This window comes from Onychostoma macrolepis, chromosome 02 (assembly GCF_012432095.1).
Source record: "Onychostoma macrolepis isolate SWU-2019 chromosome 02, ASM1243209v1, whole genome shotgun sequence".
Taxonomy (NCBI): domain Eukaryota; kingdom Metazoa; phylum Chordata; class Actinopteri; order Cypriniformes; family Cyprinidae; genus Onychostoma; species Onychostoma macrolepis.
In genome coordinates this window covers 33,186,302-33,213,140 of record NC_081156.1, presented here as the reverse complement: position 1 = coordinate 33,213,140, position 26,839 = coordinate 33,186,302, and the positions used below count along the sequence as shown (strand labels likewise).

Here is a 26,839-nt window from a genome sequence, read left to right as displayed (position 1 = left end):
TTTCACAAAAACAAACGTGTGTGTGTGTGTGTGTGTGTGAGCGGCAGATGGCACAGTCGTTGTTGGGCTGTTAAATCTTTGCACGCTCTTGTTAAGATGAAGGGTCTTGCCAAGATGACTGTTGTCATGGTAACGGCACCACTGCAGCCCAAAGTGATGTCATGATATTCCGATGCAGATTTTTCTCATCTTGGATCTGTTTGTACAGTTATGTCAACTCAGTTCGCTTCATTCAGCCCTCAAGTGCGTCCATAAAAACAAATATTACACACAATAGATGCAAAATGAATTTAAATCCACCAGAGCATCAAGAAAATGTCTGTGATGAATCCTGGTAAACACATTACATAACAGTTCAATGCAATGATGATATAACACTAACATTATGTTACGATGTAAAACTCTTAAGAAAAGACTTCTTGTTTATAGATCTTATTTAAATCGTATGATTTTTTTAAGCTCTTGTAATATTACACTGTTTCACGGAAGCGTCTGTTGTGATGGAGCTTAAACAGGAAGAAAAAGGAGATGATCCGATCTGAGCTTGAAAAAAATGATCTTTTGATAAAGAACATAATCTTCCATTGCCTGCGAACATAGAAAGATTAAGATCTCAGCAGAACACAACAGGACAGAAGTGCTCTATGTACAGATAGAGAGGGGTCAAGGATGTATTTTTCACAAAGAGCCACAAGGGGGAGTGTGTTTGTGTGTGTGTGTGTGTGTGTGTGTGTGTGTGTATGCGCGTGCATGTTTTTGTGACACATGAGGACACAAATTTGTATAATGACATGGGTATGACATAGGTATTACAAGGAGAAGGTGATTTATGATATATGATATATTTCAAAAGGCTTATAAATCATACAGAATGAGTTTTTTTGAGACCATAAAAATGCACAAAGTTTCCTGTAAGGGGTAGGTTTAGGTGTAGGGCGATATAAAATACGGTTTGTACAGTATAAAAACCATTACACCTATGGAATGTCCCCACAATTCACAAAAACAAGCGTGTGTGTGTGTGTGTTTGCCTATTTGTGAGGGCCATATGTTTTGACCTAACAAATTAAGTGAAATGTTAAAAACTATGATATATGACATTGACGTGCTCTTTGCTATTGAATAGCTCATAAATCAGTCAAATCAAGTTTTACTTTAAATCTACTTTCAAATCAACAGGTTTGTTTAGGTTAAGGTTTAGCATAAATAAAATTATTCATTATTAAAATGTACCTTCTTTAAAAAAAATTGAGTAATGAAAACTTCAGAGAAAAAGTGACTGAAAGTAGTCATAAATATTTTTTGTTGTTTATGTAGCAACAACAACAAAAAAACAGCTTTTAATGAATGCAAATAACTGATATGCTTTATTAAAAACATAAAACAGAAAAGTGCAATTATTAAACTATTAAACTACTTGGAACTACTATTTCTATTGAAGTAGCATTAACAACTGGTTTTGTAAAAGCTTATTCATCCAGGACAATACGCTATAAAAAACTGCACATTTCTCTCACAACTGTTTCATATCAAATAAAATTGGGGGAAAAAAACAACAACAAAAAACAACATAGTCAAGTCTGCAAGGTTCAAAATTCAAAACTAAAATTTCTAATTGCTGATCTCTTTTGTGAAATTAATTTAAAGTAATTTTACTCTCCTGTTGTCTACTATAAAAATTGTTTAAGTGATATGAAATAATTTAGTGAGAGAAACTGCAATTATGGATGCAATTAAAAGCAAATGTAAATACATTTTTGTGACACTGAAAAACATCACAAACAAAGAAAAAATATTTACATAATATATCCCCTGACAGAATAGAAAAAAAAAATATATATGAAAATCTGACTGTATTGAAGTGGGAAGTTTAGCGTCCAGAGGTGAGCTTTCATGAAACACTTCATTCTGTGATTTTTGCTTGTTTTACCTGATTCACGAAAGGAGTTACACCCCATTAGACATGATCTAGGAGAACCAGAGCCCGTTCTAACCCAAAGTCTTTACCACACACAAGGTGACACACAGAGGCATCAAAAGGGATGGAAAACAGCTGCATTTATGCTGCCGCCTCACATCTTTGGCTGAACAGCACCTCCACAACCTTGGGGTCAGCCAGGGTCGAAAGGTCACCCATGTCTTTTTCATTGCGGGCGATTTGTCGCAGAACTCGACGCATGATCTTACCTGCAGGACGGGTGAAAAGCTTGAGTGTAGGAGTGAAAGCAGAGATGTGGGGAGAAACTGAAAATGCAAAAACAAGATCCCAGTACCTGAACGTGTTTTGGGAAGCCCTGGAGCGTTCTGGATGAAATCTGGGGTGGCGATTGGTCCGATCTTCTCCCTCACTGAATGAAAAACTCATGTTAGTGAGCGTGGAATAGATTCAGATTGTATTTTCTGTCAGTGTTTAATGTGATCGTGACCTCTGACCTTTTCTCTTTAGTTCCTCCATCACTGTGCGGTTGAACTCTTTGTGGTCTTTCAGAGTGACGAAGCAGTACAGACACTCTCCCTTCACTGCATGAGGCCGACTGACCACCGCTGCTTCAGCCACCGACGGGTGTTCGCTCAGAGCCGCCTCCACCTCTGCTGTGCTCAACAAATGACCTGAGAGACCAGACACTGCTGTTCAAAAGTCGGGTCTGTATGATTGTTCTTTTAAAGAAATTAATACTTTTATTCAGCAAGGATGCATTAAATTGGTCAAAAGTGGCAGTAAAGAGATTTATGATGTTACAAAAGATTTTTTTATTTCAAATCAGTGCTGTTCTTTTGAACATTATATTCATAAAAAATAAAAAATAAAAAGTAACATGGTTTCCACCAAAATTTGCAGCAGCACAACTTATATACTGTATATAATGTACTGTATATAGCCTATAAGCTTCTATCTAGTACTGTAAAAGATAACTGAAACTATTTACTTTTTTAATAAATGTCCTGTTGTGTGTTTTGCTCATATTTCATACATATTATTTCACTTGGAAATATGTCATATTACTGACATTAAAGCAACTATATGAAGTTCTTGTTATATATGAATAAAAATAATACTTTAATGTAAGTAAGAGGGTGGAGTCATGTAGTGATTTGCTCCCAGAATACGAGTGCAATGTGAAAATTAAAAGACGCAAGTTTTTCTGTTCCTGATTGGTAGCCCTGACTCTTCTTTAATGTCTTCTGTCTTCATAAATAAACAGGGAAGACACGACAGTTCTGTATGCAGTTTTATGTATTTTTGCGACTACAATTAAATAGTCGTAAATATAGCCTGTTACTGTGGTAATTACAGTGGATAGCTGTGCACACACATTTATTGCTGCCACGCTTTTCGCGGAATCAGTTCGCTCACCAAACTGACATGCTTCCAGAACAGACGTTTGGGAAAGAAACAGAAGCCATTCGCCGCCTTAGTAGTCAGTGTACCATCAGAAAGATTTGAAAACGGATATTTCAAGGAAATAAAACAAATGTCCAGTTGCTTTAAAAGCCTCTCGAATGATGAGAGGGAATGAGGAAAACTAATATGTCGTCTCTAACCGCCAGGTGACAGCACTGAAGCAGAATCTCAATCTCACCAGAGACGTTCAGCATGTCATCGATCCGGCCGGTGATCCAGTAATATCCGTCCTTGTCCCGCCTGCAGCCTGAGGACAGAGGGATACTCGGTTACAGAACATACAGCCATACCGACAGATACAATTGTAATTTATTTTACCCATACAGCACAAAAAAAAAAAAAATCAAATAAAATATATATATATATATATTTTTTTTCCTGACATATATATTCAATTCAATTCAATTCAATATTGCTTTATTGGCATGACTGTAAAAATACAATATTGCCAAAGCTTGAAATATATGTGGAGAAATATAATAACAATGAAAGGATCAAAATAATAGAATAAAAACCTTATAACAATAGAAACTTAAATAAACAGTGTAACAAATAAGAACTTATTATGTGAACATTTCATACCACAGTGTTTAACACATAAACACACACAAGGATGAGGGTCACCGTGGCGGACAGTAGGGAAACACTTTGAGGTCAGACGTAATACACATATTACACTCATTACACACATTCACCTGCTGTCTCTCAGGCTGTGGCACGTCCACACGTATCTCGCAGCCAGTGCTGCTGTCTATATATATATATATATATATATATATATATTTTATTTTTTTCCTGACCAAAATGTAATTTAAATATATGCTAAATAAAAATGTGCACATATTTTAGCAAATGTATTTTTGCCCATTTCCCATACAACAACTTTTTTATTTAAAATATACTATTAAATAGATGTGTATGTGAATATATAACACTGTACAATTGAAATATATATTTTCTTCAAAAATATACTTCATTGAGCATCACTGTTTACAGCAAATATTTCAAATATATTTTGGCCAGAAATAAATATTTTTTGCTATATGGATTTACAGACGTGAGAGAAAGTAACACAATATTCTATAAAAAAAGGAACAATGTATCATAATTAATCACTTGTAACGTTCCACTTTCTAAAGTAACATTCACCAACACTGGTTCTGATATGGATGTGTTGCTACATTACCATCTCCTGTCACATAGAACCCTGGGAATTTTCTGAAGTAGGTGCTCTCAAAGCGCTCCTGATTCCCGTACACACCTCTCATGATTCCTGGCCAGGGCTTCCGGAAGACCTGAGACGAAAACATCCGTTTATAGTCAGAATAAACTAACGCAGTTTGGGAACAACAGCTGGAATATCTGAGCTACCGCTAGATGTAAGACTAGGATGAAAATCTCACCAGGTATCCCTCCGCCTCACCCTCTAGTTCTTCTCCGTGTTCATTGAGAATGGCAGGCTGGACTCCAAAAAATGGGCACGTCTGAACAGAGAAGACATGTCAATATCAGAGTCATCCATCCCCGTTTTTAACAGTTTCATAAGATGTAATACGTGAAGGTGATTTTCAAGAGACTCACAGCAGATCCAGGCTTCAGTGGTGTAGCAGCTGGAAGTGGAGTCAAAACATGGCCACCCTGCCGAGACAACAAGCTTGTTATTAGCTGAGCATTAGTGAGTATTATGTGACATTTTAGACAAGCAATAATGCTGAATGATTTTACCAGGGGGGTTTAGGCAACTTTGTTCCAAAAAACAAAACAAAACGTGTGTCTTGTTTGGTTTTGATAATTGTAAATGTTTTACCGTCTCTGTTTGCCAGAAGGTGTCGATAACCGGACAGCGCTGCTGACCCACAACGTCATAATACCAAAGCCAAGCCTCCGGGTTTATGGGTTCACCAACCGTACCCAACACACGCAAACTGGACAGATCGTACCTGACACAGACAGATCCAAGATTACTCACATAACTAGATTGCAATATTTGTATAATATCTCAAAACAGACAAAAATGATCTATGTCTGAAGCACAAATTGTATGTTGTGTAACAATATTCACAGAAGGTAATTGTTCTAAAATAACTTCTGTCCAATAGGTGGCGCTAACAACCTTTGATAGTGTAAACAGTCTCTGTGGGCGCTATCACACCCATAGAGATGTGTGAGAGACTCAACACACAACATGAATGTGTGAGTTCAGCACTGTCGGCTACTAACTCACTATTTAACAACATGTCTACCAGGTCACAGCAGGCCTAGCTGACCTGTTGCAATATCTTTAATAATAACTCAAATAAAACATCCAGAGATTTGAATGCTGCTCCATGATGGCTTTGGTTTTCTGAGGCCTCCAGCACCCCCTGGAGGACAACCCTTTGTATAATACAATAATAGTAATATTTATGTATACAATTATTAATTACTATAATATGTTTTTATTATTATTATAATATTTTGGTGTTCACATGTTCACAATAATTGTTATTTTTTAATGTAATTTTATTTACAATAATAATTGTTAATAATTAATAATAATAATTTCTTTTTAGGTTAGGTTAGGGAAAAACAATATTTGCACAATAAAAACAATAATTGTAAAATTATGTATCATACTTTAAAAGTATTAATGATAATAATAATTATGTGTGTGTGTATAAATTTAGATTTTATATATATATATATATATATATATATATATATATGTATACTGTATATATAGAGAGAGAGAGTCCCTGTAAAGCATATATACTGTGTGTGTGTGTGTGTGTGTGTGTGTGTGCATACACTACGTTATGGGGACAAAATGTCCCTACAAAGATGGCAATATCCAAAATCCTTGTCCTTTTGGGAAAATTTTTCGGTCCCCATGAGTGCGTGCGTGTGTGTGTATGTGTGTGTGTGTGCTCACCGCTGCAGTGGTTCTCTCCCGTATTTCATTAGCAGTCTTATAGCAGTGGGTGCGGTGTAGAACTTAGAGACTCCATACTTCTCAATGATCTCCCACAGTCTGCCCACATGAGGATACACCGGCACACCTTCAAACTACACACCACATCACTCTCATTCAAACCGTTTGAGATAAACGATGAATCTTCGATCAAATTGACTTTATATATTTGGAAATGACAGTAAAAGCTGTGCTGAATGTTGCAGAAACAAGTTCACAATTTCCCAGTTTGCGCAAGTAAATATTCTGCATTATACTTCTTACCAGCACGCTGGTGGCGCCGTTGGCTAACGGGCCGTACGTGATGTAGGAGTGGCCTGTTATCCAGCCAATGTCTGCTGTGCACCAGTAAACGTCATCATGGTGATAATCAAAAACATATTTGAAGGTCAGTGATGTATAGAGCATATAGCCAGTGATGGTGTGAACGACCCCCTGTACAGGAATGAAGGAATTAATCACTTGAATGAATGAATACTAGCACACTGCTTAGTGTACACTGTGTGTGCAGTATATACTGCATGCTGCCTACTCTTTTATAAAAATAGTATGTGAAGCAAAATAGTACGTGCTGCTGAAACATCTTTAAACAATATCAGAATAAAATTGTTGTCACATTAATTCAAGTGGTGTCCAGTTGACATTCTGGAAATAAATATTGCTATTTTGCAATTTTAAGACAATGTTTTGATCAAAATACTTTAAAAATTGTGAAATATTATTACAATTTAAAATAACTGTTTTCTATTGTAATATATTTTAAAATGTAATTTATTGTATGTGATCAAAGCTGTATTTTCAGCATCATTACTCCAGTCTTCAGTGTCACATGATCCTTCAGAAATCATTCTAATATGCTGATTTGCTGCCCAAGAAACATTTCAGATATCAATGTTAAAAAAACTGTTGTGCTGCTTCATATTTTTGTGGAAGCAATTTTGTGATTGAATATAAAGTTAAAAAAGAACAGCATTTATATTAAACAGAAATATTTTGTAATATTATAAATGTCTTTACTATCACTTTTGATCAATTTAATGCAACCTTGCTGAATATAAGTATTAATTTTTTTCAAAAAGAAAAATCTGAACTTTTGCACTTTAGTGTATGTATGTGCTGTACTGTATACAATACTTCTATATTATATCAATTCTAGGTGAGAGGTCCCGTGCCTTGGGTTTTCCGGTCGAGCCGCTGGTGTAAAGTATGAAGAGAGGATCTTCTGAGTCCATCCACTCGGGTTCACACTCGTCTGACACACCGTCCATCAGATCATCCCACCAAATGTCACATGATTCATCCCACGGGGTCTGGAGCACATGCATGCACACACACACACACACACACACAATCACAATAGACACAATAGTTTGGTCTTTAATTTAAGTGCTGGATATAAGTTTAAATTTGCACTATTTTAATTTTTCCTGCAAGAAAACCATCATATACTTTAAGCAGTCCATACAACTCGACCGTTTGACCAACCTGTAGTTTGTTGGAAGCATCAGTGTTTGTTCTGAAGGCATGATGTTTGACCACCACACACTTCTGAACACATGAGGCCGTGCTGAACGAGACAGAGATCACAGTACGTAAAAAAATGTTGTGCATATTGACTGTTCTAAGCTCTATGCGTAAGTATGAATAATAATAGTTTTCATCATGGCATTATGTCATTTATTGAGTAATACCATCAATATTCATAAATGATTAATGTGCCAAATCATTCAGTCACATGTTACAAATCCACACCCGTGTTACATTCTTTCTGTTTGCTCTATGATGCGTGTGTCTCATTTTGCATGTTGCCATGGTGAGATGAAGCAAAGGGTTCCAAACTGTGCTGTTGCTTGGCAACCACTGACAGTGTGTGATTGGGTGAGTGTGTGTGTGTGTTTATAATGGACGGGAGAGAGGTTGATGTAAACAGAGGTTCCTCTGATAGCAGAGAGCAGCAGACAGGGACGTACCTCTCCTTACAGCGCTCCAGAGCTTCAGACGCAATCTTCTTCAGATTGATCAGCTTGTCGCCTCTGTAAACACCATCTGTAGAACACACACACACACACACACACACACACACACAGACACACAAAAACACAAAGAGAGATGAGGAGAACGATAGACTGAGGATGATGCACAAGATTTTATCAGTCCTTTAGGAAACAAACGTGTTTATAAGGTTGCAGGATGCTGGGGGAAATAAATATAATTTTTAGTATTAATAGTAGCATAATATATTAATAATATTAATATAATAATACTTTTTGAATAAAGAAAAACTTTCAGAACTATTAAGATTTTACCTATTTTTTCTACCTCAAATTTTCATTCTCACATTTTATTTCTAAATAATTCCCATTATTAATATATATCTTTTAATGAATATATACATATGTAAGCTAATATTAGAATGAAATCATTCTAATTTGCTGATCTACTGCTTAAGAAACATTTATTCGTCTTAATATTAATATGATTATAATATAATGCTGTATAAAGTTGCTGCTTAATATTTTTGTGGAAACATACATTTTTAAAATATGTTTTATATATGCAGCAAATATACACATATAGAAAACGAAATGCAGTTTAGGTCTAACCAGAAGTGCAATAGCAGCAAGTGCAGGATATACAATGGTTGAATAAGTGCAGGACAAGGATATGTACTGAATATATGTATAAATATATATAGAAAGATGGTTATTACTATAAACAGAATTTACAGGTGAATATGTATAGTGAATAAATATACAGATGGCTATTACTATAAACAGAATTTACAGGTGAATATGTACTATCAATATAATATAATATACAGATGGCTATTACTATAAACAAAGTGTAAAAGTGCAGTGGAAGTGATTGCATATTACAATTAGACGTACGGTGCAAAATGCAAATGTAAACATTTGATAATGTAAATAACAGTCGGCAGTGCAAATGAGCATAATCCAATTTAGGTATGGTAGTGCAAGATACAAAAGTAAACAGTTGTTACTGTAATAAAAATTTACATTCAGTAGTGCAAATAAGGCAGATGTGAGGTAGGAGAGAAGAGTTAATAATATATGAGGAAGTGGATCAACGGGGGTTAGAGTTCAGTAAAGAGACAGCTCTGGGGAAGAAACTGTTCTTTAGTCTGCTGGTCCTGGTCCGGAGGCACCTGAAACGCCTGCCGGAGGGCAGGAGAGAAAACAGTCTGTGGGCTGGGTGAGAGGAGTCCTTAAGGATGCTGCGAGCTCGATGCAGACAGCGTTTCCTCTGGATGTGTTCGATGGCAGGTAGTGGAGTCCCTGTGATGCGCTGGGCAGTTTTCACCACCGCTGCAGTGCCTTGCGCTCTGCAACAGAGCAGCTCCCATACCATACTGTGACACAGTTGGTCAGGATGCTTTCTATTGCGCAGCGATAGAAGTTCACCAGGATAGCAGAGGAGAGCTGATTCTTCCTCAGTGTCCTCAGAAAGAAGAGGCGCTGGTGAGCCTTCTTGACCAGGCTGGAGGTGTTGGTTTTCCACAACATGTCCGCCAAGATGTGGATCCCCAGGAACTTGAAACTGGAGACACGCTCAACAGCCATTCCATTGATGTGGATGGTGTCGTGTGCCTCTTGACTCCTTCCTGAAGTCCACGATGAGCTCCTTCGTTTTGGTGGTGTTGAGGAGCAGGTTATTTTCAGTGCACCATGTGGCCAGGTGCTGGATCTCCTCCCTATAGGCAGTCTCATCGTTGTTACTGATGAGGCCAATTACCGTGGTGTCGTCTGCAAACTTGACGATGGAATTAGATCCATACACAGGCTTGCAGTCGGAGGTGAAGAGGGAGTAGAGAAACGGGCTTAGCACACAGCCCTGTGGTACACCAGTGTTAAGTGTGATGGATGTGGAGCAGGTGAATCCTGATCGAACATTCTGGGGTCTGTTGGTCAGGAAGTCCAAAATCCAGTTGCACATTGAGGTATTGATGCCCAGGTCTCCAAGTTTGGCTATTAACTTGGTTGGGATGACAGTGTTGAATGCTGAGCTGAAGTCAACAAACAGCATACGTGCATAAGTGTTCTTATTGTCCAGGTGAGTGAGCACAGAGTGCAGTGCCATGGAAACTGCATCCTCTGTGCTCCTATTGCTACGGTAGGCAAACTGGTGTGAGTCCAATGTGGATGGTAGAATTGTTGGCCTTCTGGAAAGTATGTTCATTTACTGAATATGTACTCAATACTTGGTAGGGGCTCCTTTTGCTTTAATTACTGCCTTGATTCGGCGTGGCATGGAGGTGATCAGTTTGTGGCACTGCTGAGGTGGTATGGAAGCCCAGGTTTCTTTGACAGTGGCCTTCAGCTCATCTGCATTTTTTTGGTCTCTTGTTTCTCATTTTCCTCTTAACAATACCCCATAGATTCTCTATGGGGTTCAGGTCTGGTGAGTTTGCTGACCAGTCAAGCACACCAACACCATGGTCATTTAACCAACTTTTGGTGCTTTTGACAGTGTGGGCAGGTGCCAAATCCTGCTGGAAAATGAAATCAGCGTCTTTAAAAAGCTGGTCAGCAGAAGGAAGCATGAAGTGTTCCAAAAGTTCTTGGTAAACGGGTGCAGTGACTTTGGTTTTCAAAAAACACAATGGACCAACACCAGCAGATGACATTGCACCCCAAATCATCACAGACTGTGGAAACTTAACACTGGACTTCAAGCAACTTTGGCTATGAGCTTCTCCACCCTTCCTCCAGACTCTAGGACCTTGGTTTCCAAATGGAATACAAAACTTGCTCTCATCTGAAAAGAGGACTTTGGACCACTGGGCAACAGTCCAGTTCTTCTTCTCCTTAGCCCAGGTAAGATGCCTCTGACGTTGTCTGTGGTTCAGGAGTGGCTTAACAAGAGGAATACGACAACTGTTGCCAAATTCCTCGACACTTCTGTGTGTGGCGGCTCTTGATGCCTTGACCCCAGCCTCAGTCCATTCCTTGTGAAGTTCACTCAAATTCTTGAATCGATTTTGCTTGACAATCCTCATAAGGCTGCGGTTCTCTCAGCTGGTTGTGCATCTTTTTCTTCCACACTTTTTCCTTCCACTCAACTTTCTGTTAACATGCTTGGATACAGCACTCTGTGAACAGCCAGCTTCTTTGGCAATGAATGTTTGTGGCTTACCCTCCTTGTGAAGGGTGTCAATGATTGTCTTCTGGACAACTGTCAGATCAGCAGTCTTCCCCATGATTGTGTAGCCTAGTGAACCAAACTGAGAGACCATTTTGAAGGCTCAGGAATCCTTTGCAGGTGTTTTGCATTGATTAGCTGATTGGCATGTCACCATATTCTAATTTGTTGAGATGTGAATTGGTGGGTTTTTGTTAAATGTGAGCCAAAATCATCACAATTAAAAGAACCAAAGACTTGAACTACTTCAGTCTGTGTGCACTGAATTTATTTAATACACGAGTTTCACAATTTGAGTTGAATTACTGAAATAAATGAACTTTTCTACGACATCCTAATTTATTGAGATGCACCTGTATATATATATATATATATGAATTTCAGGTTTTATTTTTCTTCATCCATAAATCTGATTTCAGATTTACCTGCACCAAAACATCACACAAAAACTTTGGTGCATCATTTTGTTTCATGACTGACAGACCTGAATAAGCCACAAAATGTGATTCAGACTTCACTGAAGCCCAAAGGTTGACTACACAGGACATCACATCACATCTCTCGTCACATTATCTTATCACTTTCTGTATTTCAAGCTTATCTGTAACAGCTCATTGTGAGCTCATCTACTAAGAAAACCCAATAAATATACAGTCAGTCCAAACACACAGATCCGGACCCCCACCTGAACAAAACACTTAATATTACCTGCTGTTACCAGGATGTTGCACTGAGCATCCATGATCCTCTCGCACAGAGACTCTGACGAGAAACCAGCAAACTGAATGAGGAAGACAGGAGAGAGTTAAATGCTTCTGCATATGCTCAAGATAAGTAATATGGATATCTGAGGTTCCAATACAAATGAATAGAATTACAGTCCGGCTGAATTGGGGTCATCATCCAAACTTAAAAACAGGCTTTGATATCAGATAAAAACTACCCTGAAAAGCACTCGTGTGTTATTTTTAGCACCATCTGTAACCTTTACGGTTAAAGAGGCTTGGCGGGCAGAAATAGCCTTGGCTGTACTCATTTCATGCATATTAATGATACCGTGCTAAATACTGACCCAAGTTTAAACTCTCCTTCAGACCATCCTTGACAGACGATAGAGCTTAAAGGTGTAGATCACCTAAAAATTCAAATTTGCTGAAAATGTACTCATTCTTAGGCCATCCAAAATGTCGATGAGTTTATTTCTTCATCATATTTGGAGAAATGCAGCATTGCTCAACAGTGGATCCTCTGCAGTGAATGGGTGCCGTCAGAATGAGAGTCCGAACAGCTGATAAAAATATCACAATAATCCACAAGTAATCCACACCACTCCAGTTCATTAGTTAACATCTTGAAAAGTCAACGGCACCCATTCACTGCAGAGGATCCATTAGTGAGCAAGTGATGGAATGCTATATTTCTATAAATCTGTTCTGATGAAGAAACAAACTCATCTACATCTTGGATGGCCTGAGGGTGAATAAATTTTCAGCAAATTTGCATTTTCAGGCGAACTATTCCTTTAAAATCCAGAATAGTTCTTTAATGTAAAACTATATCTGTAAAGCTGCTCACCACTATCGAGTGAACAGCCCCGATTCTCGCACAGGCCAGCATCGTGTACACCAGCTCTGGAATCATGGGTAAATAGATGGCGACTCTGTCTCCTTTCTTCACACCTGGATCACAGAAATAAACATTGATGCAAATCTGAAAGCATTAGTAAAAATACTCACATCAGAGGTCCACTAATATTGCATCTGCATTCAAGAAAAGCTGAGCAAACTCAGACGCAGAGGATGAGGATGGTTTTACCCAACAGCTTCAATGCATTGGCCCATCGACACACGTTTCTCAACAGCTGGTTGTAGGTGATGGTCTGGTGATGATCAGGTGAGTTTCCCTCCCTGAAGAAAACATTGATCAATATTAAACCATTAGGAAATAATGGATTGATGGATTTTGCAATACAGTGTGTTGGCCTCTTGAACAAACCTTACTGATAATAAATCCAAAATTTCATCTGTGTTTCAGATGATTTTGAAATTCCAAAAAGTCTGAGACCGATTGTAGAAAAAAGCTTCTATTTTGCATTTAATACATCATGACAAATTGTGTTATCAGCAATTTGAGTGAAAAGTTGAATGCACTGTTGTAATTGTTAACCAAACTAAAATCGTCAAAAATTGTTTTCATTAATTGAAAAAAAAAAAAAGAATTAAAACAAATGATAGATGAAACACTTACACTTAAAAACCTCAAATGAAAATGTTGCATGAGCAAATAAATTAAATAAATAAGATTACTTATTAAAATGACTTTTATAGTCATATTACTGCTATATATAATATTACTTTGTATAATGATATTGAACAAATAGAAATATTAAAAACAAAACTAATAAAAATGACAAAAGTGCAAAACAAAATTCCTAAAATTAATTTAGATATTAATAATCACTATAACCGTATATAAGGAATACTAAAATAGTACTGTTTGGGAAAAAACAAAAACAAACACAATGTAACATGTATGACAATGTCTCACCCTTTTTCTTTTTTCTAACAATAGCATAATTTTGCTCCAAAAAGCATCTTGTGCTTTAATGGAAGTAAAAAGAGAAAATATCTGTCTGAATGAGTGACATGATCAGCGACACTTGTTTACTCACATCTGAATTGTCATTAAGAAATAATGCAGAATATGAAACAATTCATCCTTGTTTTATGCCATACTATTCGTTTGTTGTTTTAAGTCCTAAAACTGTTTATTCCCACAGTGAATTTAGACTTTGATTGTCAGTGTGGTCTCAGACTTTTGGACCCCACTGTATGCGTCTCATTTTTACGGGAATAGGGCTGTACTTTGGCTCTGTTGCCTGCATTATATTTCGACGTCCGTCAGCTGTTCCTTTGGCCAGTGGGCTTCACTTATTGCACTTAAGTCAATTAAATAGATTGTAATATGGCAACATGCCTTGTTAAATTACACTTTAGACTTAGAATTTCATATTTTCTGAAGACAATGTGCTTTTTTGTGCAAGAGTTGCTGCTTTTAGGTTAGTAGCTGCTGTGCAAATTCATGCAACACAGGGAACACTGTGACAACGCAAATCACCATGACAGCTCTCAGCCTAGGTTTACTGTGCATCTGCACCTGGCCATCCAAAAAAGGAAAGACCATGATGGACTGCTGACAGGATGAACAGTTTTTAAGCAAAGCGACCCCTTTGGTATGAATGAATTGCAGCATAAAGAATAGATGCTGACCTCTGTGAGGTTGCACATTGCATCATGTTTTGTGTAAATGTTTGAGGATATGTATTGTCCATATCGCTTTTACGAGCCTCTGTGAAACCATGTGTCCTCCATAAGCACTTGATGGTTAATGTCTAACTGAAGTGTCGCCTCAGCATGGTTCGCATGCTTCGGTTCTTGGCACCTGTTAGGAGACTCTCTGCCAAAACCACCTCATGTAACGAGCCAGAGAGAGACCGTCTAGACTATAGACTGTAAGAACTACAGCCGCAGGAATCTGTCCTCATAGCACGCTTCTGTTCACCCATGCAAACCTGTTCATCTGGTATTATTAAAATGTTTATATTTAGATTGCTGCAGTTAGATATTTGCCTATTGACCCAAAATCTTAAGAAAGAAAAACTAAATTATATTTTGCTTAAATTGCTTAAATAATTGCTACATCATATATCATTATTACATAATAAATACATATATAATAAAGAAGAAAATGATAATAAAATTAACAATATAATTTTATACATATATTAATTTATATTACTTTTATATTAATTTCTATATTACATTAATGAGAATGCATTAAGAATAATGAAAACTTTTAATAAAAAACAATTTTAAAACAAATTTAAGGTGAAAAGCCTTAATCGCCATTAAAAACTCCTAATGCTAATAAAAATGTGTTATTTTAATATATGCACTATACAATTTCTTATTTCTTTACAAATTTGGGGTGAAATATGACCTGGATAAGTTGTGAGATTCAATTTGTTAGATTTTTTGTGAGATTCAATTCGTTAGAATATGGTTAAATGCAGGTGATTGATATATGACTTGAGTGGTTCTGTATATAACAGCAGTTACATGACACCCCTTGTTCCACAAGACTATTAATACTTCAGCGCATAGTTGACTTGACAACAATGATTATTCTGAGTGTTTCTGAACCATGTAACCTGCATACAGTATGACATCAAGCCAATATTATATCACTTTGATTAAAAACTAGAAAGTGTCATACAGGGATGTTCCTGAGAAGTCATCAGGAATTAACATTCGGATGACTTCTCATGTGTCATTCATGCAATTCTTACAGGAACCATCTTATCACTCTTTATAGTATGTAATCAAGGTGTTATGTGATAGTTGATGTCAAATGCAGGTGGCATGGTTCAATAACACTCGTAATAAACATTGTGCCCAGCGTTGTTTGTCTAGAAGAACAGGAGCTCCTGCCGAGCCCTACGAGTAAATACTTATAAAATCATATTCTCAACATTAAAAGTACAGACTGAACCTTGTACAAATGCATCGAAACAATTTAAAATTAGTATTTAATTATATTAAATGATATATAATGTTAAATAATTATTATTATTATAACTCTAATTTTATATATTTATGACCATGTTGCAACCTATAATTACTTTAATGTTAATATAATATTAATATTACTATATAATAATATTAAACAAGTACATTTTATTATTTAAAAATATTTAATTATTTAAATATATTTAAATATTTAAAAATGCATAAAAGCACATAACAAAATTACTAAAACTTAAAGTAAACACTGATTGATAAAAAATCTCTCTCTCTCTCTCTATATATACACATTACATATTTTACATATTTTAAATATATGGTTTAACATATATTTCAGAATGTTTCTGCATTTGTCACTCTTTTTTTAACAACACAATTCATTTTAATAAAAAATTATTTCTTTAGTGAGCTTGTGGAAAAACACATGACAACAAGTTCTGCTCTTTTGCTTTGACTTTGACACAAGCAGCAGGCCTCAAATGCATCAACTATTAAATCAGATCAAGCATGCATTGTATGCACAGAGGTCTATGTGCATCATTTTAAAACACTGAAAACATGTTAGATTACCAATAGTAAGCCACTTTCTCTCCCAGGTTCCTCTCATGCACATTTCGGTCAAGGACATTGTAGCAGATGTTGGTTTTTGCTCCCTCCATGAACTTGATGTAAATGTTCCCCTTGTTGATGTCAAAGTTATACTGCAGCATCGGGCCTGACGGAGGCTTCTTCCAGTAAAACTCTTGACCAACATTAGCCCAGAACTCTGCAATGCATGGTAAATCAACACTTTTACTGCATTATCTTACATTGGAGTGTCCCTTTATATGCATGCAATGTTTATGATACCTTCTGGCTCTTCTGTAGACTTTTTGTATAAGGCAAGATATGCATCAAAGTCTGGCACGTGTGCATCAGCGAACAGGCCGTCAGATGGATGGTAAGTCTTCTCCTCCAGTTCTTGAGGTCCTGGAACGACCCTGTTGGTGGAGACTGAAACTGGAGACATTTCTCAATCCTTAAGATCTGTGTCAAGATAGATGTCAGTCTGGAGATGAAGCAGATTATTGTGGCTGTGCATGTGGTGTCCACCCTTTAATCATGCCCAGTATGCTCAGCTCCGCCTCCACCAATCAGAGCGCTCCATTCAGCACTCCTACTTTTCCATTTGCTGAGCAGCTGCTCGGCTGCTGATCCCACTGCAGAGGGAGGCGCAGCACGAGTCTGACGGATGATCTGCATGTTTACTGAAACACACACACACATAAGGTTTATTGGCTTTCATAATGAGGACATATCATTGACTTCATATAAGGCTAGTTGTATATTGCCAACAAACTAACACACACTAACCCTACAAGAAGACATTTTAGGGAAAAAAGTTATTTACTCATGAATAACTTTTACAGTTTTAATTGAATAAATGTTTAAAGTAAATAAATAAATAATAATAATAATAATAATAAACACACTAACCCTAAATGAAGACTTTCTTGCATTTTTTGAGTAATTTTTTTAAATTGTTACAATTATAATCAAAAACATAAGAAAAAAATAATTATGATAATACACTGTAAAAAATCAAAAGTTGAGAGAACTTAAACGTTTAAGGCAACCAGCTTCAGCAGATTTTTGAGTTTTCTCAACTTGTTATTTTAAGTTTATAAAACTTAAAAGTTGAGAGAACTCAAAAATCTCCTACAAAAATAAGTTGAGAAAACTCAAAAATCTGCTGAAGCTGGTTGCCTTAAACTTTTAAATTTGCTCAACTTTTTTTTTTTTTTTTTAACAGTGTAGTAACATGACAACAAGCTAACATACACACTAACCCTAATAGAGTAAAAACGTTATTTACTTCTGAATAATGTTTAAATTTTGATGTAATAATAATAATAATAGTGACAACAAACTAACACACATTAACCCTAAAACTTTTTTCATTTTTTAGTTTTTTTTACAATATATTTTGTATTGTAATATTTTTTTAATTATAATTGAAGAAATTAAAGAAAAATACTTATTTATTGATTGATTTATATTAATCAATAAATAAACAGATGATGACCCACCTAAAAGAAGACGTTTTGCATTTTTAGAACAAAAATGTGTTATACATAAATCATTTTTACAATTATAATACAAGAAATTAAAGAAAATAAATAAGGATGACACCAAAATAACACATACACACAAACACACATAACTATAAAACACCTTTTGATAGACAGACAGACAGATAGATAGATAGATAGATAGATAGATAGATAGATAGATAGATAGATAGATAGATATTTGTTAAATAAATCATGTCTTTGTGTCTGTACTCTGTACAGGATGGTTTTCATGACTCATCCTCCCTCTATGGTAACTCTGGATTCTGCTGCCCACTCATGGAATTGGAATTGATGCCTACGCTGCGATTTCCTGGAAAAAAGCCAGTCTTAGACAAGGCAAATCTCATTCGCTGAACTTTCAAAACAAACTAATTTCTACTAGACCAAAAACTAGAACATGTGCACAAAATACTTCATTAGGACTACAAATCTAGTACCTAGTCTTATATTACATTATATTGATTCTCTGCTATTGCATTTGGAAAGAACACAAAAATTGTCCATTTATATATTCATTTGAAATAAACCCCAAATGTTAAGCAGAACAATACTGGCTCACATTTTAGTCTTGCATCACAAGCCGTTTTAGCATTTAAACTCAAGTTCTACAAGTGTGCATGCTGATTGTCTGTGTTACTTTTGTCATGGCATGTCAATGTGCATTTTCGTCTGCCGCTCGGTGATCCATTATTCAGACTCAGCGCTTCGAGCGTCCCTTGCGTAACTAGACCCGCTCAATCGAGCTCGCATTACTTGATGTCCGCCATTGCTTGTGTTTAGTGTGACCGAGCGCACTGAAAAGATGTTTTTGTCTTCAACTCTGCGCTCTGCCGTGTTTTATACGGTAGGTTTATTTTTATGTATGTTGTAATCGGATTACTCATGAGGTGGTTGAAGGAATTGCATATGAATCATCATTCAAAGCGGCGTTGACATCTGTGCAAGGACATGAAGCTAATGCGCTAACAGCTAATGAAGAGGCCTGATTATGTTTATATGTCATTAAAATATGAATTAAACCTTTTGTGTGTATTAGACACTCTTTAAAACCGTGATTTATTACCAAAAAAAAATATTTTTTAGAAATTTCTATCACCCAGACAGGTTCAGTAATCAGTAAATGAACCTGAATCAGTAAGTTTATTATATGTAACGTCTTTCTGTTGCAGTGACTGATACTGTACGCTCAACAGAAAGCATAAAAGAGCATAAGCACTGCATACTTAAAGTATACTTAAATAAACAAGCACTGCACAAAGTATTATATTGCATATTTGCTCAGTACATACAATAGACAAAAATGGCTGTATTGGTTTAGCAGTTTGCAAAAAAAAAAAAAAATTAATAATGATAAAACATAATTTTACTATCCTACTTTACACTTGTTGCTTTTCTTCTGCAGGCGAGGCAGGTCCGCGGTTTGCACCAGACATCGGCTCGAGCTGGAGCAGGAGGACTCTTTGTGGTGAGACTTTGGAGACTTTGTAATGATATGCGCATGATACACTTAATATTCAGTAATTTTATGAATATGACTGCACTGATGAAAACAAAACTGAATCAAATAGAGCTGAATAATTACACTGTTGTCTTATGTGGAGTTGCTTTATTGCTGAATTTGTTTTATAATTGGCAATGTCGACTTGAGCTGAATTACGACACTATTGCCTTTTTATAGTTAAAATTAAGCTTGTTTCATAATTTGATGAACTTTACACAGTTATTGAACTGAAATGAATCAACACTGAACTGATTTGAGTTGATAATGACACTATTATCTTTTGTCTATTCATTTTGTAACTGAAGAACTTTGCAGCAATAATCCTTTTTTTTTTGGTTTTGTGTAATACTATGAAGCTGCTATAAAACAGTCTGTGTTGTATAAAGAGCACACATGCACCCTAAACCAGGAGGATGCACTATTACAAAGCTGATATTTTTGTTGCATTTGTTGACGGGTTGATCTGTTTTCATCATTCCAGCACAGAGACACAACGGACAACAACCCAGAGACTCCATTTGAATTCACCCCAGAGAACATGAAGGTGAGGGAATTTTTGATATCATAATATGTGATCATATTTACAGCATTTTTTGCTATTGTGTTATTTTAAAACTGCACATTTTACGTCTGTATTATGCGAGTAAAATCAAATATGTCATGCTGTGGTCAGATATGTTGAATAAAGATGATGGCTGTGTGTTTATTGTATATGGTTTGCTACAGAGAGTTGAGGCCATCATAAATAATTACCCAGAGGGACACAAGGCAGCCGCCACTATTCCTGTGCTGGATTTGGCTCAGAGGCAACACGGATGGCTTCCTATTTCAGCAATGAACAGGGTGAGAGGCTCTAAAAACATGCACCAAAACTTTTTTTTATTGATAAATAATAATGAGTTCCGCAGTGAGTAAATCCTGAAACTATCAGTGATTAAATTTTGAATTTTTAAAGTTTAAGTAATTTTGTGGTGTTTTTGACATTTTTATTAGTTTTTTTTTTTTTTGTCTATATAGATGGTTAATCGTTTTATTTATTAGTTTTAGTTATTCTGATTTGAGCAAAATGAAAATGGGAAATGTTGCATTGGCAACTAGCTGAAATAAAGTTTATTAAAATTAAAGTTGAATAAGTTTTATTTTTTAATATTTTATTTCAGTTAATGTTTATTTTATTTCAAGTAATGTATGTTTGTTTATTTATTTAGTGTTTTTTTTGTTTTTTTGCTAACTGTAATAACCCTTAGTGCAGTCAGTCTCTGTTACATTTCTTTTAATTTCTTAATCCAGAATTTACAAATGATAAAAAAAAATAAAGGAAAATTTATTGGTCAAAAATAGTGTGGAACCCTGTTAATAATCATGCAAATTCATTACAACTGATATGCAAATTTTAGTTTGAATTTATACGATCCATTTTTAGTTCATAAAATGTTTTTGACTTCGTAAAGTATTATGTTTTGTATTGTTGTTTGGCCAAAGTTAAATGCATCTCAGTTTCATGTGTAGTTCACATCTTATTTAGTGCACAGCAGTACATTTCTATTTCCATATTGTAAAGTATAAAACCTGCTATACATATTCAGCATTTTACTGTCCAGATCATTTGAAATGTTTGATTCACAAATATTGCTCTTAGTGCACCTTGTAATTTGTAGATATGTTGTCATAAAAAGTATGAATCAGACCCTGTAACTTTGTTTTTTTATTCAAAGAGAAGCTTCAGCAAAGTGTTATCAGTTATCAGGTGCACAAAAATGTATTCCAAATATTTGAAAACAAACAAACAAAAAATCTCAGTTGTGTGACAGTGAATGTCTTAATATTTTCTTTTATCAAAATATTCTGGTTTTCTTGTTTTTGAAAACAGCTATGGTCCTAAAAGTGTTCCCTGATGTGTTTTCTTATTTCTCCTGCAGGTGGCAGAGATCCTGGCCATTGCTCCAATGAGGGTTTATGAAGTGGCGACTTTCTACACCATGTTCCTCCGTCAGCCAGTGGGAAAGTACCACATCCAGATCTGCACCACTACGCCTTGCATGCTCTGCGACTCCGACAGCATCCTGGAGGCCATCCAGAACAAACTGGGTGAGCGAGAACCGTTTCCAGCTCTCCACAGGGACTCCACACAGACATCTCGACTCGCACGTCACCAATAAACACACTCGCTATATAAACAAGCTAAAGCCACGCTACTCAAAAATGGCCTGAAATCGGAATATTTTGAAACTGCTGGAATAATACACTAAGTGATTTGTAATAATCTATTTCTGAGAACATACCTTCGAAGTAGAGAAGAAATTAGAAGCTATTAAGATTGAAAAGAAGTGTCATTATTTACTCACCCTCATGTTTTCTTTTTTATAGCAAACTATTCCTTAAAATATCTTCTTTAGTGTTCCATATATTGTTTAGTATCATTGATATACTGTTATAATTAATATGTGTTATATAATATGTAAATTTACATTTAATTGTTTTTTTTTTATTTTCTTTTTCACTTTAATTTTAAATTAAGAAATTTAGCATTTTTGTCATGTCTGTATTTGGTGTGTGTGTATATATAGATATATAGATGCAATAATATATAGTAATATAATATATGTAATATAATATTCATATATATTTGATGTGATGAAAACAAACAAAAAAAAATGTTATTATTCATACATAATAATATAAATGTTTATATTTTAATTAATGTTACACCTAAGTAATGACTATGCATTTAATTTTAACCCAAAAAATTCTCATATCAAGTATCAAAGTCGGTGAGACCACGGCAGATAAATTATTCTTATATAAGTTCATATTTTAATTTAGATTTTATTTTTAGATTTTCTGTTTTCACTTTAATTTTAGATTTTAAGTCATTTTGTTGTGCATTTTTGTCATTTTTATTATTATTTTGTTGTTATTATTAAATGTCTGTATAGTATCTTTTATTAGTTTTCAATGGATTTATTTTCTTCATACTAGAAATGATGAGAAAGTATGCCTTTGGCAGCTGAAATAATATATGAGTAATATAATATAAAATTTGATGTAATAAAAATGTCAAATAATAATATAGGAATATACACATCATTTTGTAAAAGTTTTTTATACTTTATTTAATGTTTATTTGAAGTAACGTGTAAGTAATGACTATGTGTTTAATTTTTTAACCCAGAAATGATCTCTCCTGTCAGGTATCAAAGTCGGTGAGACCACGGCAGATAAATTATTCACGTTAACAGAAGTCGAATGTCTCGGGGCTTGTGTGAACGCACCAATGGTCCAAATCAACGATAACTATTATGTGAGTATGATCAGAAACCTCATGTTTGAGTCTCGTTCTGAATGTGTCGGTGAGAGGAAGCTAGTTTTAATGTCACCTCTAGAGGAGGCAGTTTCTCTGTAATGAAGTCAAGATGAGCAGTGTTTGTGCCTGTGCTCAGAGTGATCTGTTATTGACAGTCTTAACAAGGGTAGAGGGCAATATACAGGATGTGTTCATGTGGTCATATTTGGTTTAAAGAGGTAAAAAGAAATAATCTTTCAAGGCTGATAATCAATCAGACAGTCTAGATGATTGGAGAACGTACAAACAAATGAACTTTGCATACTACTGTACAAATACTACTACTAATAATTATTATATGTGACGCTGGACCACAAAACTAGTCTTAAGTCGCTGGGGTATATTTGTAGCAATAGCCAAAAATACACTGTATGGGTCAAAATTATTGATTTTTCTTTTATGCCAAAAATCATTAGGACATTAAGTAAAGATCATGTTCCATGAAGATATGTTGTGAATTTCCTACCATAAATATATCAAAACTTAATTTTTGATTAGTAATATGCATTGCTAAGAACTTCATTTGGACAACTTTAAAGGCAATTTTCTCAATATTTAGATTTTTTTGCACCCTCAGATTCCAGATTATCAAATAGTTGTATCTCAGCCAAATATTGTCCGATCCTAACAAACCATACATCAATGGAAAGATTATTTATTCAGCTTTCAGATGATGTATAAATCTCAATTTCAAAAAATGTACCCTCATGACTGGTTTTGTGGTCCAGGGTCACATATATCATCAATTAATAATATTGTTTTTGATGTACTGTAATTTATTTTAGTAGTCAAAAAGAAAAAAAGAATGAAAAAAAAAAAAGAAACACACAAACAAAACAAGTTAATATACTAGTACAAATAACAATGCTAATTATTGTTGTTACTACCATTATTACCCAATGAAACAATAATATAACATTGATTTCATCATGCATATTGTTTTTGTTGTATTCTAATGTTTAATTGTCAAATTTGTCAAAAGGCAAATGCACAATAAAAGAACTAAATATAATTATACAAATAAAAATATGAATTATAAAACATCATCTAAAAATAATAATAATGATAGTACGTATTTTTTGTTGTATTGTAATTTAATTGTCAAAAAGCAAAGAATTCATAATGTACAAACAAAAGAGCTTTGCGTAAATATATAACAGTACTAATTATTATTATTACTATTATTATACACGTCAAAAAGTAATATAATATTGATAGTGCATAGTTTTTTGTATTCTAATTTATTTTTATTGTATAATTTGTACAACAAAAGAACTAAATTTAATTGTAGTTACTACTGTTACTAATTAGTACTTCACACAGTCCAATAATAATAATAATAATGTTGCAATATTGATAGTGCATATTGCTATTTTTTTTTAACTTATTAATTGTATTCTTTTGTTTTAATTGTCAAAATAAGAAACAAAAACAAAACCCTATGAGTGGATTTCTAGCTAGAGGAAAGATTGCTTATATAATTCACCTCATGTTAAATAAAGATTAAATCACTAATTAGATCTGAGTCCGTATCGGTGGTGGATATTCCTTGGGTTGTGTACGTCTCTGTTTAAGCTTGTTTGTGTTAAGCGAAGCCCTGTGTGACCCGTAATGATGCAATTAGCCGTGGCCTCTCACAGTTAAATAGAAACTCGTCAGCCCTGCGTGATTCACCCGCCTGAAATGGGTTAGCAGGTCTCGTTCCGACAGCTAATCATCCGTTACGGCATTTGGTGAGCTCATCCTTTGATGCTTTCTTCTGGAGGAACCTAGAGATCACATCTACATGACCCTGCTGCTTCCAGATAATAAGCTATGGTCTGGCTAGAGATCACTCATGTTTACCAATTACGTGCATTTAGCGTAACTAACATTTTCAGAAAGTGAGTCACAGAAAGTCTGACAGGTATCTATCTGTAGTGGTTAAATCTCACAAAACCTGTCAAGTACACACTTGCAAGTAATTCTGTTTTGTTTAAAGAAATTTAAACCCCTTTTAGGAACATCTCAGCAGAAAACTGGCTTTAGTTTCTTTATGCAAAATATAATTTGTCTTTGATTTTGGTGAAACGTGACCTAGACATGTTTTCACTGCAATCAGCATTGCAAAGTTGAGGCTTGAGCATATTTACCTCTTTAAGACCGAGATCAGAGAATAGTGTATACTAGAATCAATTAATTCTCCATTAATGAATGTTTGCTGTGTTTTTCTTTCTGGTTTGGTTTGTAGGAGGATCTTAAACCGTCAGATATTGAGCAGATTATTGATGAACTGAAGGCAGGCCTAGTTCCTCCTCCTGGACCCAGGTACACAAATCTTCCTTTTTTAATATTACTTGATACATTGTGATAAAAATGAATCCACATCACAGCGATTTTAAAATGGCCATTGCATTTTTGTCGCAAATATGAGTTCATATAGCATCTCTGATTTAAGATGCAGATGCAAATTCATGGAAATTCAACAGTGAAGTGATTCAAATTTTGATTTGTTGGTGTCATCACTCAAAACAGAAGTCTGTGCATGGTATTTTAATGTATTGAAATGTTTTATATATTTGATAAATTGTCGTTTACTGTATGCAATGCATTTTTATTATTGGTGATGGTGCATATAAATGAATAGTGTTTTGTTTAGAGAAAAACGCCTTATTTCAAACTAGATTTTAATTGTATTTTACTTCTTGCATTATTGAGTCTAATTGGCTGTTTTGTTAAAATATTATAATTATATTACTTCAGAGAAAATTCACAAATATTAAGCTAAGTCTCTTCTGCTCACCACAACAGTATTTATTTGATAAAAAATACAGGAAAAACAGTAATATTATTATAATTTAAAATCATTGTTTTATATTGTAAAATATAATTTATTCATGTGATCAAAGCTGAATTTTCAGCATCAGTTTCACGTGATTCTCCAGAAATCATTCTAATATGCCGATTTGGTAATTGCATGTGAAAGCAACTCACCTTATTTGTTAATAGATTTAGATCTTTTTCAGAAATTGTGCCAAGCCAATTAATTTGATTATCTGGTTCTGAGTCAAGTATAGTTTGGTTGTGACATCATGGGGGTGTTTGGGACATTCACAGAGAAGCAAGCTTATTAAAAGGATTGACGGTCAGATGAAGGGTTGGTTGTTAGTTGTAAGAGGACGATGGTTAGTTCAGCTTGCAGTTCTCATAGACGCCCCTATTATTTCACTTGTTAAGATAATATGAGACAAAGCAACTAGAGGTCTAATTAAATAAGTACATGATGTGTGTGGTTAATGAATCATTTGACTCGCTAAGAATGCTTTAATTGATTGTAATGTTTTCACTTCCATCAGGAGCGGGCGTTTTTCATGCGAACCTGCCGGAGGTTTAACCTCACTGACAGAACCTCCTCCCGGACCAGGCATTGGTGTGAGACCTGACCTGTAAACGGACCTCCATGATCTTGAGTCCTTGTAAACATCAAGAGATGTTGTGTATGTAAATAAAATATTATCATTAATTATACTCAATAGACCAGTGTGACTCTTTTTTTTTTTTTTTTTAATGATGACAAATGAACCATGCCCATTAAAGGAATAGTTCACCCAAATAGTTCACACATTTGCTGAAAATGTGCTCACCCTTAGGCCATCTGAGATGTAGATGAGTTTGTTTCTTCATCAGATTTGGGGAAATGTAGCATTCCATCACTTGCTCACCAATGGATGCTCTGCAGTGAATGGGTGCCGTCAGAATAAGAGTCCAAACAGCTGATAAAAACACCACAATAATCCACAAGTAAT

At 35.1% G+C, this 26,839-nt stretch overlaps 2 protein-coding genes across 4 annotated transcripts; one reads left to right on the top strand and one right to left on the bottom strand.

The window, feature by feature from the left end:
* Window positions 1-1,296: 1,296 nt before the first annotated feature.
* On the bottom strand, window positions 1,297-18,920 carry acss2l (acyl-CoA synthetase short chain family member 2 like). Of its 3 annotated transcripts, none has more exons than XM_058754398.1 (20): window positions 18,848-18,920; window positions 18,421-18,520; window positions 16,946-17,343; window positions 16,667-16,862; window positions 13,329-13,420; window positions 13,089-13,192; window positions 12,222-12,294; window positions 8,324-8,399; window positions 7,839-7,920; window positions 7,526-7,663; window positions 6,618-6,788; window positions 6,315-6,448; window positions 5,211-5,343; window positions 4,985-5,041; window positions 4,807-4,887; window positions 4,590-4,698; window positions 3,582-3,650; window positions 2,434-2,610; window positions 2,274-2,348; window positions 1,297-2,187 (listed from the first exon to the last, which is right to left on the bottom strand). In XM_058754398.1, exons 3-20 carry the CDS (start codon window positions 17,103-17,105, stop codon window positions 2,060-2,062), a joined length of 2,055 nt encoding a protein of 684 aa, XP_058610381.1. In that variant the 5' UTR covers window positions 17,106-17,343; window positions 18,421-18,520; window positions 18,848-18,920; the 3' UTR covers window positions 1,297-2,059. The 3 variants fall into 3 exon arrangements, with proteins under 3 accessions (XP_058610381.1, XP_058610388.1, XP_058610372.1); XM_058754405.1 differs by having other exon boundaries at window positions 18,428-18,520; XM_058754389.1 differs by having other exon boundaries at window positions 18,770-18,878.
* ndufv2 (NADH:ubiquinone oxidoreductase core subunit V2) lies at window positions 18,915-26,561 on the top strand. Its single transcript, XM_058754419.1, has 8 exons — window positions 18,915-19,054; window positions 19,613-19,675; window positions 20,193-20,255; window positions 20,438-20,554; window positions 21,631-21,799; window positions 22,903-23,012; window positions 25,285-25,361; window positions 26,390-26,561. Exons 1-8 carry the CDS (start codon window positions 19,013-19,015, stop codon window positions 26,481-26,483), a joined length of 735 nt encoding a protein of 244 aa, XP_058610402.1. The 5' UTR covers window positions 18,915-19,012; the 3' UTR covers window positions 26,484-26,561.
* The last annotated feature ends 278 nt before the right edge of the window (window positions 26,562-26,839 follow it).